Consider the following 13,307-nt stretch of genomic DNA (forward strand, 5'->3'; position numbering starts at 1 on the left):
TGTCGTCTGGTACGAATTTTTCTTTCGGAGTGAGGTAGTAAACTAGCACGATGCTGACGTGGGAAGCAGTAATAAATAATTAATGTTTACTTCTTAAAATGAGCTATTATTTACTTGTAACTCTATATAAATTATAATAGTTCTTTGACGTTTCATTTAATTTAATTTTACACATTAAAATGTCCCGATTTCTTCGCATTTAGCATGGCAAGTGATTCCCAAACTAGAGAAATTTTGCATGTAGTTTTGTTATGTATCATCTGGTATTGTGTTAGTTCAGGTAATGGTGTTATTTTAAAAACCATCTTAAATGACTTCCCATATCCTACTACCGTTACAATGGTACAGTTACTGACTGCTACTGTTCTTTCTGGACCGTTATTTTCTGTTCTTGGTGTGAGAACTAATGTGGAAATCAGTCGCTCATATTATTGGAAACTTATCGTGCCTTTGGCATTTGGTAAGTTTTTTTCATCAGTTTCAACCCACGTCAGTATCTGGAAAGTGCCTGTTTCTTATGCGCATACTGGTAAGTCTCTTTTATTAATGTAGTTGTACTGCATTGCCATAGCCAACTACATGTTCATATATTTTACACATCTAGTTGACCAGCATATGTGCAGCAGCAGGTTTTTTTTGTGATTAATTTAAATCTGTTTCATTAAATCTAATTATGAGCAATTTTTATTCTTAAAATTAATGTATAAATAAGTATTTAAAGACTTTGTCTTATGATTAGATTAGAATCTAATTTTTCCAACTTTATATGTCTATTTTTTACTCAATGTTTCAATGCTTAAAAACAAAATAAAAAATTTATAAAATTTAAGAAATTGTAAGCTCACTACCATAGCTATTTTAAAGAAAGTAAGAAACTTAAAAATTTATAAAAACTGCACTAGCAACAATTTTTATCTTTAAATTTTCCCTACTCAAGTCATTCAAAAATGTGTTACATGACATTAAAGTGGAGGTATCTATATTTTGCCCTAATTAGTTAAGATACAATTGGACAAATATTGTTCCTATATCAACTGAATCAGACAAGCCTCTATAGATTCAATATGGGCCAAATAATCAGCTTAATATAAAATATCTTTAATGAAAAATTCAATTTGGGATTTTTGTAAGTAAATATTGGTTGATAGCCAATTATTTAGTTTTTTATTTATCCAAGATTCTCAAATATTGGTCCTGCAATGAAGACAGTTCATTATAGGGTTACTATTACTTCTTGTATCACACCAATAATGGTTCTTGTACGCTTATGAGCTTTGTTCCTATTATCCTTTCCAAAATCTGTAATAATGGGGTTTTTTTTTTTTTTTTTTTAAGTTTAAATTGCAACTTCAATTTGATATTTTATAAAATGAGTATTATTGATATATTATTGCTTAGTATAGTTATTAAAGCTGTTCTATTTCTATTTCTGGCTTTTGTTAGCATTTATATTAAAACTACAGTGTGTATAATGTTGAAGACTGTCATTGGTAAAATTATGAATTAAAATTAACTAAAAAAAATTTTAAAAAATAATCAATGAATTTAATTGTTGTGAAATTAATTCTATTCAAACAGTTCGGTTGGTATTATGTAAAATTATTTACAGCTAACTTTATCAACATTTATAGTGTTGAAAAATTTAGAAAGTTATTAATAATAATAAATAAAGCATATTCTATTCTAGGTACTGTGAAAATAGGTTTTTTATGACTATAAAAGGTATAAGTGCCAGAGGAAATTGTTAATTAGGGCAACTTTTTACTACCAACTATGCTTGACCTCTTATAATAACATTATACCAAATGTCACTGAATGTAGTTAATCTTTATATTGATGGGTGGAAGTTTTAAAAACATGTTTTGCTTAATCTTTTGATCTAATAACTTAAATGTACTGGGAAGGGCAATAAATATTAATAAATAAAGATATATGATAGGTCTTAGCTTAATTCTGGTAGTATATGAGTTTCATTTTTGTGCATGATTTTGCAGTGTTGTTCAATGCCGATTTATTGATTATTTATTTTTTTCCAACCCATATAAAGATTGGTTATTCAGCTAATCGGAAATCAATCATAACTGATGGGTATCATTATGTATTAGTTAAACATTCTTAATTATATAGGAATGAAATAAAATAAGATATCAAAAATTTTAAAATTTTTTTGTTGAGGTTTCCTTTATATGTATGTGTATTAATACTTATATTCTGTCTTTCTTTAACAGTTAAAGCCACTATGCCATTATTTACAGTTATATTGTCTAGAATAATTCTAAGAGAAAAACAAACTTTGAAAGTAAGTAAATTTTAATGTGCTTATAATTCGTTTAGTTGTTTTATGTTTGTTGCAAAAGAATAAATAAATTATAATATTAGTCTAAAAGATTTTATTTCGTAAGGTATGAAATTTTTTACATCATTTTAAAGAACGTAATTTTACATAGCAGAACATAAAATTTGAGCAAAACTGGTCGCACTGTTCCTGAGAAATTGAATTTTTAAAATAAGACATTTTACAAATTTGATTTCTCAGAAACTATGGCCGATTTCACTCAAATTTTGTATTTTGTTGTGTAAAATTATATTCTTTAAAATAATGTAAAAAATTGCATACAGTATTCATAATTTTTTCGGCTAATATGAAATAAAATAATAAAAAATATTAATTATTTACTAAAAGTTATATTTTGCATGGAATTATCTTTGGATAAATGAATTTTATAATTTGTTTAAAATGTTCCCTAGATATGGCAAAATGAGCACTAGAGGAAATTAACATTAGGTCCAACTTTTATACCGCTCTCCTGACCAAACTATCGAGACTATATTTCCCAGATTGCAGCTACCCCCTATATTTGGGATCAAAATTCCAAATCCGTCGAGAAATAGGTATACGTTTATTCAGAGAAAGTACATTTTTATGTCTGATTTCGCAACTTAAAATATGGCCTGCAGTAATCAATTGGCATATTTGAGGTCACCCCTTTGAACTATTAAGATTGAGTCCTAGAACATTATGATCCCCAATTGCAGCTACCCCCTATATTTGGGATCAAAATTCCAAATCCGTCGAGAAATAGGTATACGTTTATTCAGAGAAAGTACATTTTTATGTCTGATTTCGCAACTTAAAATATGGCCTGCAGTAATCAATTGGCATATTTGAGGTCACCCCTTTGAACTATTAAGATTGAGTCCTAGAACATTATGATCCGATTATTAGATTAAAAGTTATTAGAGTGATATGCTTTTTATTTTGCGCACTGCATATATTAAATGTGTTAACTTATTAGTTATTATACTAAGTAACTTATTTGTTGAAGCATTCTTGAGTGATAATCTTGTTTGTTTGTTTTTTATTTATTTTAGGTTTATTTTTCCTTAATCCCAATTGTAATTGGTGTTGTCATAGCAACAGCATCTGAGATATCTTTTAATGTTGTTGGTTTGATTAGTGCACTTTTAGCTACAATGGGATTTTCTCTTCAACATATCTTTTCTAAAAAGGTAAAGATTGATTTTCTGGACAAATCCATTTGTTACTTTTATAAACTGCTATTTTCATTCAATAATTGTTAATATAAATTTCTATGTAACAAAGCTAAAATTTAAGAATCAGAAGAAAAGTTAAAAAAATACAGATGTAATAATTTCCTTGGGTAACTGATATCATTTCAGGTAATGTTTAAGAAGCTTATGATGTGTAAGCTTATGTTTGAAGGCATCATTTTTGTTTCAAAATTTTATGATTACTGCTTCTAAAAAGCAGCAGCCTCTGACATTAGGAAGATCTCTTTTAACTTTAAAACTTTGTTAATGTTGTCTTTTTATCTTGAAAAAATTCATAGTATTGTTTAAGTTTTAAAATTTTGCTTATGCTGTCCATGAAACAAAACAGAAAACATAATTTTTCTTAGTTTCTTCTTCACCACTGGTTGTTAACTAAAATTAAGCTAAGAGTTGCTTTTATATTATTACAATTTAGACATAATCTACGCACATGAAAATGTATGTTATGCTTAAAACTAATTTAGGAATAATATACATTAAACATGCTAAAAGCTATTATGCATGATATGCTTATTTTCCTTCAACATTTTTTTAACATAAGGTGTAGTCTTGTTCTATTGCTACGGTCCTGTTATTTCTATGGAATTTTATTATGTGCATGCATGTGTGTTGTTTAGCCATTGCTGAATAATCTTGCTGGTGAAGATCAATAAAATTGTCTAATGTGAGACACAATCCCAAATATTTGATATTTTAATGTTGTAAAAATAGTGCAATTATTCAGATTGTCGTTACCAAGAAAAACACCTACGCAATAAGCAAAATTATATTTTTTACCTTTATTTTGCATAATTTAAAGCATTTTATGTTGAAAATTATAACTTAAATGTAAAAACTGTTTTTAAAATCATAAATGAAAGTACTTTGTGTATAGTAAGCCTTGATCAGTTGTAATTTATTCTGATTCTATAAAAATATTTTTATAGAATCAGAATCTATAAAAATATATGCCAAGAATTTTCCACTAATTTCATAAATTGAGCCAGTTAATACTTCATGATATATCTCTCTGTGCTTATCATATTGTTTGGTAAATTTAAAAATGATGAAACAATTGTATTGTTTGATATTTTTATCATCAAAGGATGACATTTTTGTCTTCCTTTGTTAATTTTCATTAAATATGATTGATTCGTTTAATAATAACTCAAGGAAAGATATTCATTGTGTTTAATATTATTCTACACAGAAATTTGGTTTACCATTCATTATATCAAACTTTCAATATTGGTGTTTGCATTTTCTTTAATAAATCAGCCAAAATTTCCCTAAATTTGAGTTTAACAGCAATAGATCATATATTTGAACAATTAATATTCAAAAACTAAACTGTATCATCATAATCAGTTGTTAATGTTATTTTATGTTCCTATTTCACATTTTGTTATAACCAGTATTATTTCCAAATAAATTCATTATAATTTTTTTTTTTTTTTTTTTTTTTTTTTTTTTCTGAGTAGAAAAGGAGAATTAAAAAAGTTATATTTCTCTCTTTTAGAATTTTTTGTGCTATGCATTGTTATATTACATGTGAGTAACAATTTGTCTGGCAAATATGAATTAAGATTTCAAAGTTAAATGTTAAAGTATGCTTACAAATTCTATCATTTTGATATGCAGGAATTTTGTATATGTGCATATATAATACATAATATTTTGAAATTTTAATTGTAAACACCACATAAATTTTGTCAAAATTATACAAACACTTTCATAATTAAATGATTTGTAAACTGAAATATGATTGTTAACAACATAATTTAAGAAGGGAGAATTTTAAAGTAGATAAACTATGAATTTTTTTACAAAATGTAAACATGTATTTATTTTATATAATTCCAAAACTATTTAATACTAGTATTGCTTTTGTTATTGTAAACATTTATCTTTAATTAGACTGATAAGTATCTAAAAACATTTTCATATAATGATTTGATTTCATTCTAGGTCCTCAATGAAACAAAAATTCATCATTTACGATTGTTGTATGTGCTTGCTAGACTGGCTCTTTTATTCTTTTTGCCAGTTTGGGTTATGTATGATTTGACTACCATCATTTATGATGAAAATTTGGTGAGAATAATTTCTTCAGAAAAAATGTTTTTAAAACTATTTCAATAAGTTTGCTATATATTTCAAATTTTTAGCTAGTTATTAATTATTTTAATTTTCTTTTGTCAACTCATTATATTTTATGAATTTTGAGTTCAAAATTACCCAAAGCCTATAATTCTGAAAATAGATGAAAGTCTTATCAATTCCTTCAGTCTTGTCATTCATATCAATGGATGGAAGATTATCATTTTCAGAAAACTTGCCCCTTTGATGTCCCATGACTTTTAAGTGATTTTAGTTACTGAAAAAAATTCCAAATAATATTTTTAAGCCTTTAGATTAATTTACGGTGTTTTTTAATAAATGTAGGTACCAAACTGGCACCTATTTTAAAAACAATGCTTGTACAATACTTTTTTACTATGTCAGATACAGCTAAATTGCTATGTCCCAGACTTTTTTTGCCTCATATTTTACTGCAGTTAAACCGTTAACTGAAAATAAATTTATATGAACTACTTATGAAAATTGTGTTAAATGCCATATACTGTTTTAAAATTACTTTTGATTGCTAAGGATTTTTCGACTCTGTTATTGTGGTAAAAATATTGTAGTATTAGATAATTTCTGTATTAATACAGAAACTATTTAATACAACAATTTTATTTGTTCTATTAAATAATTTCTGGACATAATGGCTCCCTGAATGGTCTATTTTATAGATATTTTAAAAATTGTCATTATATCTCCTGCATTCTAAAAAAATAAAGCGTTGACAATGTAAGAAGGATGTTTTATTCACTATCTACTCTTTTACTGCCATAATTGTTTTAAATTTATTGTTTTAATGTTCATTTTATATTTTTAAGGTAAGATCAAATTTTATTTTTCTGTTTTATATAAATATTTCTTCTTTTTAATTGAACGTGTCCAAATAAGTTGACAATGTTTTTTTCCCCTCTCTTTTATTTTCCACTCTGTTACTGTATTCATAGTTACTTTTTTTTATAGACTTTAAATTAAATATTTCATTAAATATTAAGTTTATTAAAAGAAATATAAGTAAGTATCAATATTTGTATAACTAAAATTTAATAACATTTCAAATTTAGTTTTTTTATTAGTTATTCTTTTCCTCTTTGTTGCATACCATTTATTAAGTTTTATTCCCTATATAATTTAACAAAATGTGATTTGAATGCTTTACATTGTTGGTTTAACTAGAGTGTTAATTATTTACTGTTTCAGGTAACTTATTTTTTTATTCAGACACTTTTGAATATTAGAACATATTGCAGACTCAAATAAATTTATGTTCCAATTCAAAAAGTGTATTTAGTTTTATGGACAAGAAATATTGCAATTCCAGCTGAAATTTTTAAATAGTAATTAAAATATTTATTTTTTTAAGAGAAATATTTCCTAAGTGTTTCTCCATTTTGAAAATGGCCCTGATACAATTCAGTAACTCAAATAATATTTATAAAAATTTTATTTGTAATGAAAGTCATAGATTTAATCCTTAAATAGAAATTACCAATCAAATAAGACTATATTTTGCTTTCTACTTGCCATAGTTATTTTGCCATTATTTTGAGTGCTTAACATTGGTTACTTAAAACTACTCAATGATATCCAGTTTTTACAGTTTTTTTACAAAAAGGATAAAACTACTTCAATTCACTTGTTTTTGTAAACACATTTTAAAAACATAAATTGAGATTTAATAATAGTTTAATTAATAAATTGTTTATTTTGTAATATTGTTTATTGTACATTTCTCAATTTTCTATAATTGCTTAATGAAACATCTGCAAAATCTAACTTTGGTCAGAAGCACATTGGGCAATCAATAGAAAAGTTTTGTACAATAATGTTTTTGGCAATTTTGGACAGGACAAGAAAAACCATAGTTTTTACCATTGCCATTATTTTTACTGTTATTCAGCCTACCATGGTTATAAAAATAAATAATTAGCAATAATGAATATATTCAATTAAAATTATTAAAAGATTCACATAAACTTTTGTGGCATATTTCTTTAAATTGAAATTTTATTATAATCTTTAAAAATCTCTACTAGAAACATTTATCTAACTAAAACTTTTTTCAGAATATCTTCTAAAAAGCACCTTAGATTTCAGACAGATAAATGTGTGAAAAATATTTTAGTTACTGTAACTCTAATATTGTTTAGTTTATTACTAATTTAGGTGATAGTGTCATTACACTCCACATTTTATCCAGTCCTTATCTAAATGCAAACACTTTTTAATGCTATTTTAGCATTTCCTGACTGTTGTAAGTTCACGACTTATAAATTTTGTAAATATTAGAACCTAAAACATATGATTTAGTTAACATATGAATGATATCTACCTGCTGCCTGCATTCATGTATAACCTAGTGCATGTAGCAGATAATACGTTAAAACGCGTCAGAAAAGTTAACCGTCTGTATTTACGAACTATAATATAAAAATATGTGTGTTTAAAATTTTCATAGATAATTATAATTCCTTTAATATAATTTTTTATAAATTTACTCTTATATAATCAGCTCTTATTCACACTGCTTGGCGATTAAGTTTGTTTTAAATTGTAATTTGCAATTTTCAAAACCTATGTAGGAAATTTAAAATTCATCTACATGTAGTTTTTTAAAATTTGTTTACACTATTAAAATTTTAGGTTCAGTCTTAGTTCTTGTATGTATGTAAATTAAACTATTTATGTATGTAAATTATTATGTATGTAAATTAAACTATTTTTAGTTCATGTTTTTATTTTAGACTAATATTCTTCTATTTTATTTTAGTTTCAACAAAAAAATCAGGGAAGAATTTATTTCTTATTGTTTGCAGATGGGTTGTGCAATTATGCCCAAAACATTGTGGCCTTTAGTATTATTTCCTTAGTCTCTCCTCTAACTTATTCAGTGTGCAACACAGCCAAAAGGATATCTGTTATAGCTGTTTCTCTAATCCTATTGGGTAATCCGGTGACTGCAGTGAACTTTTTTGGCATGATGTTGGCCATATTTGGCGTTCTTGTGTACAATAAAGTAAGAAACTTTTAATGCTTCATGAAAATTTTAATCTAAAATTTTTCGAAATCTATAAAAAAAAATCTTTATCCCAGGTACACTAATTTAACTGTAATTTTTAATTCAAAATCTTGTTTTTGAAATATATTTATAAAAAAATAGCTTCTTTTAGTTATTTAAAACTATTATGAATTTTAAGCATAAGTTTTATAGGTTATTCAAGTTTTTGTAATTTATTTTTTATACTATGATGTACTTTTTTATGTGCTTATAATTATGTATATACTTATATATAGTAGAACCTCATTAACATGAACACGTTTAATGTAAATTTCTTTTAACATGAACTAATTTTTTATTCCCTGTCAAATTGTAACAGATATAATGCTTTAAAGTATGTTCAACATTGACACTCTTAACGTGAAATATCTTTTAAGGTGAATTTGAATTTCATTACCCTTGGAAACATTTAACTTCTTATGTGAACAAAAAAAAAATTCCCCGTTGACAGGTAAAAAAACTGATCATTCACAATTCTATATCTATAAGAGTAGATATTTCTGAATGCTTTGTTATAATGATGATACTTTGACAATTATAGCAGTCAAAACAAACAGCGAGCCATTGCCAATTATTTTGTTAGTAATCCTCTCTAATTTATGCAATAAATAAGTTCATTCATATTAGTTAGTTACTTTTCAATATTTTTTTTATTTGCTTCTTTAGAATAATAAATAGAGCAGAGTAAGTAAGTACACTTTTTGAATTTAATCGTCTGAACTAAAAAAAAAATTTCTTTCTTTATAAGTTTATACCTGTAATAACGTTATTCTGTTTTTTGAAGTAATTAGTTGTATTTAATATGAGAATCTGTGTAAAGATTATTAATTTAATGTAAACGGCAAAATAGAAACTTCTATTGAAATGAAATGTATATTAATTTATCTATAGATTATAGAACATTATGCTTAGAAGGTGCAAATAGATATAGATAATAGTAAATGTCTGCGTATTGTATGATTTCCCCTTCAATTTGAGGTTAATGAGGTTTGGTCGTATATTTTTAATCAACACAAATATAACTTTATTGGGAACAAAAACGAACACATAAATACAAAGAATATATATTCGTCGCCAAGAGGAAAATCCTGTCCAGGCGACAAAGAAAGGTAATACAATAAATTTTTAAAAAAGAAGAAAAAGAAAAGGGGGGATATTACAATTATAAATTATTTTGCTCATCATAAGACATCATATATTGTTGAACACTGTAATAATAGGGAAAAAAATACATGAAACTATATAAAAAAAAATAACAAAGGTAACATACGAAATTCATTTGGATTGGCATAAGACTGGTATAAAAAATCAAATGCTTCCTTTAAAGTGAAAATTAGAGATCTAAATCGTCAATGTTCATCACAAATTGAAATAAAGCATGCTTAAAAGAAGAATATATTTGGATGTTTTGCAACTGAAATGGTAATTTATTGTATCATTACTAATCTATATTAATAGATTTATTAATATAATCTTAAAAATACAATGAATTGTTGAATTTCAATTAATGATGAACAAACATTTCATATTAAATATCAGTAAAAAGAGAAGTTAGATATATATTTCATTTTATATGCAATAAATGCATAGTGATCACATTAAAATTTGTAAGTATTTCAACTATTTTCATAATTATTTACACATTTAGTACACTTTAAGACAGTCAATGCAAATTTTCCTGTCAAAAAAACAATTTAGGAAGTCCAAAAGTGCCATCCTGATTATGATTCTATATGTATCTGTACAATTTTTGCAACTATAAATATTTAAAACATTTTGTTCATTTTTAGTTAAATCATAAGCTAAATTAAAAGTTTTAACATTGTTTATTTTGTTTCATTTTAGGCAAAATATGATGCGAATCAAGAAAAGGTAAAAGCAACAACTCTTCCCTTTGTAAAGCAGAATGATACTAATTTACTTTTGAAGTATGACAACTATTATGATCCTGTGATAACTAAGGTATACCCACTAGAGATGCCTAAGCAAAACGGATATGTTCGTTTGCACCAAATGATGAATGGCTCACCGAACCTACAAAATATATGATAAAATCTACACTTATTTATTTTGCATTTAAGTTGATAATTTTTAAGAACCCTAAAGTGAGTTATTATTGATTTTTAGTTTGCAAATTTTGTTTTTGTTTACTTATGAATGTTAATTCATCTAGTACATTCATTCAATTTGCTTCCTTCTGTTAAATATAGTCTCAAAATTGATTTGTCAAATTATTCGAATAAATAAAATCATACAATGTGTTTTACCAGAACTGATTAATAAATAACTGTTAAATGTTTTTGCCGGATATTTGTTTATTTATTTATTTATTTATTTTTTTTTGATAATTTGTTTAAAAATTAGACAACAAAAAAAGAGCAAAAAAATTTGCAAATTCTCATTAAAAATTTTAACTTTTTGAATCTTTACAATTAGAATGGCTTAGTAAGAAACTAAATTAAAGCATAGTAATTTATAAATGATGTAAAAAGAAATTAATCTATTGATAAATAACTAAACATTTATTGAACAGGTTACAATTTATTTATTTTTAATTTTTTTTTTTAGTTTCAAGAAATCAAGTTGCTATTGTAATACTTTAATAACTTAAGACGTTTAACAGGTTAAGGGTTTTTTACATCAAGAAACTGATTCTCAGTGTTATTCAATGGGAAAATTTCAACACACTTTTTCCTAGGGGTTCAATGCTTGAAGGGTCAATATGAATTAGAATAAATTAATGTAAACTGTTGCTAAGAAAAACCCTAATCTCTAATATCTATTTTAGCAAATTATTTTTTCAAATTTCTTTGCTCTTTACTACCAGAGTCAGACTTACTAATTAAGGCTATTTTTTTTTTACCTCAATGAGCAAATTTTATTATAAATACAGTCGAACCCCGCTATAGTGAACCGTCTGCGGACTCAGTAATGTGTCCACTATAACCGATGGTTCACTATATCCAAATTTTTTGAAGAATATTTTTTGCATAAGACAGTTGAATGATTGAAAATTGGCTTTGCAATTTTGCATAAGTTATTTAAAAAAGTATTAACTAATTAACAGATAAGAAAGCAAAAATTGATGGAAAAAGTAATTACGTCCCTAAATATTAGTTTTATTTTCACTTTTTATGAAAAAAATTTGTGATTTTTGATAGAACACAATTTGATTTTAAATTGAGTTCATCAATTTTCTTATCTACAATGTGCAAAGAATGCAAGATTTTTACATTTTGAACAAGATTTCGAGCCATCTTGACAAAGCATCTTCTACGTTTTCTCTTTCAGCTCCACGCAATTTTTTCGATGAAACCATGTTTTTGTCGTATGCCGCAAGAATTGCACTTCGATTTTTCCAAATGTTTGAAACTGTAGATTTTGACAAGGAAAATTCCTTACACAGTGTCGATTGATTGGTTCCATCATCAATACGCTTTACAATTTTAACTTTGTCCTCTATCGAAAACGCTTTTCTCTTTAGAGAATTTGCCATTTTCACTGCTTTTGAAATAAAAATCTTGTCTCAAATAGATAATGTGTTTAAAGATGGAGGACTGAAAATATATTTAGAGAAATGAAATTTGAGTCCAAGTTCTAAGCTGTTCACTATAAGCGTTAAAAATAACATTATTTAAATAGGAATACGGACGGGACCGCTAAAAAAGTTCACTACATCCGAGTGTTCACTATATCCCATGTTCACTATAGCGGGGTTCGACTGTACTAACTGTAGTATTTGTGTTTTATTTGATGTTATGCATATTTATCTTTTCTTTTTTTTATTTATTCATTTAATTTAAGCAACAACAAAAAATTTTATAGTTTTTCTTCTCCATTCATTACCAAAAGATACATGTGTAACATTTAGTTAGTTATTATAAACAGAACCTGGGTCCTGTAGGCTTGGGAGATAAACTAACTATCTTGAATAAATACAGTGTTTCAAAAGCAACAACTTGTTTCTAGAGATATGAGCTTTATTTGCATTACTTGTCAGCCATGTGTCAAAACTCCATCACATTTCCTTGGAGTATGACTCTGCATGTCAGCGCAGAGATACCACTGTTCAGCTCAGTTATGTGAAACACACAAAGTAAAATGTGCAGAAGTCCCCATCTTGCTAGAAAATTACGAAAAATTAAAGAAAGAAGAAAAAGTTTGCTAGCTTATTTCAAAAAATGAGTTCTTATTTGAAACACTGTTATTTTCCTGTACTTTACTAAGTCTTCTCTATTAGTTCAAAAAAGTTTCATACAATAAACCATGTTAATAGCATTTTTCTTTTTTAATTTTTAAAGTGAGCTTTTTTATTGACTATGTTTGCTATAGATCATTTTATTTTATATTATATACATTATCAGTATTTCAGTTAGTAATGTTGTTTTCAAATTTTTTTGAACATTTGATTTTAATTTTCAATAACCTTTTGTTAACATTCTAAAACTTCAGTTTCTAATTAGTACATATGTTTGTTTGTTTTTTAATAATTTTCCAACATCTTTCTTGTTATAGCAATTTCTCTGCCTAGCTCTTTGAACAATTAAAGAGTTTAGTTATTGTTGCACATAAA

General features: G+C 25.9%; 1 protein-coding gene across 2 annotated transcripts; it reads left to right on the forward strand.

The window, feature by feature from the left end:
• Position 1: 1 nt before the first annotated feature.
• LOC107451577 (solute carrier family 35 member E1 homolog) lies at positions 2–12,865 on the forward strand. 2 transcript variants are annotated; one of them, XM_087167923.1, is made up of 7 exons: positions 2–529; positions 2,229–2,299; positions 3,373–3,510; positions 5,521–5,646; positions 8,447–8,692; positions 9,401–9,422; positions 10,580–10,776. In XM_087167923.1, exons 1-6 carry the CDS (start codon positions 205–207, stop codon positions 9,410–9,412), a joined length of 918 nt encoding a protein of 305 aa, XP_087024049.1. In that variant the 5' UTR covers positions 2–204; the 3' UTR covers positions 9,413–9,422; positions 10,580–10,776. The 2 variants fall into 2 exon arrangements, with proteins under 2 accessions (XP_087024049.1, XP_015923209.2); XM_016067723.4 differs by lacking the exon at positions 9,401–9,422 and having other exon boundaries at positions 10,580–12,865.
• Positions 12,866–13,307: the final 442 nt, after the last annotated feature.

This window comes from Parasteatoda tepidariorum, chromosome 7, assembly GCF_982258835.1.
Source record: "Parasteatoda tepidariorum strain Cologne lab strain chromosome 7, Ptep-v5.0, whole genome shotgun sequence".
Lineage (NCBI taxonomy): Eukaryota > Metazoa > Arthropoda > Arachnida > Araneae > Theridiidae > Parasteatoda > Parasteatoda tepidariorum.

Coding starts and splice junctions, on each gene's coding strand:
- LOC107451577 (XM_016067723.4), top strand. CDS start 205: ATGGCAAGTGATTCCCAAACTAGAGAAATTTTGCATGTAGTTTTGTTA. Junction 2,300..3,372: donor GAGAAAAACAAACTTTGAAA/GTAAGTAAATTT, acceptor TATTTATTTTAG/GTTTATTTTTCCTTAATCCC. Junction 5,647..8,446: donor TCATTTATGATGAAAATTTG/GTGAGAATAATT, acceptor ATTTTATTTTAG/TTTCAACAAAAAAATCAGGG.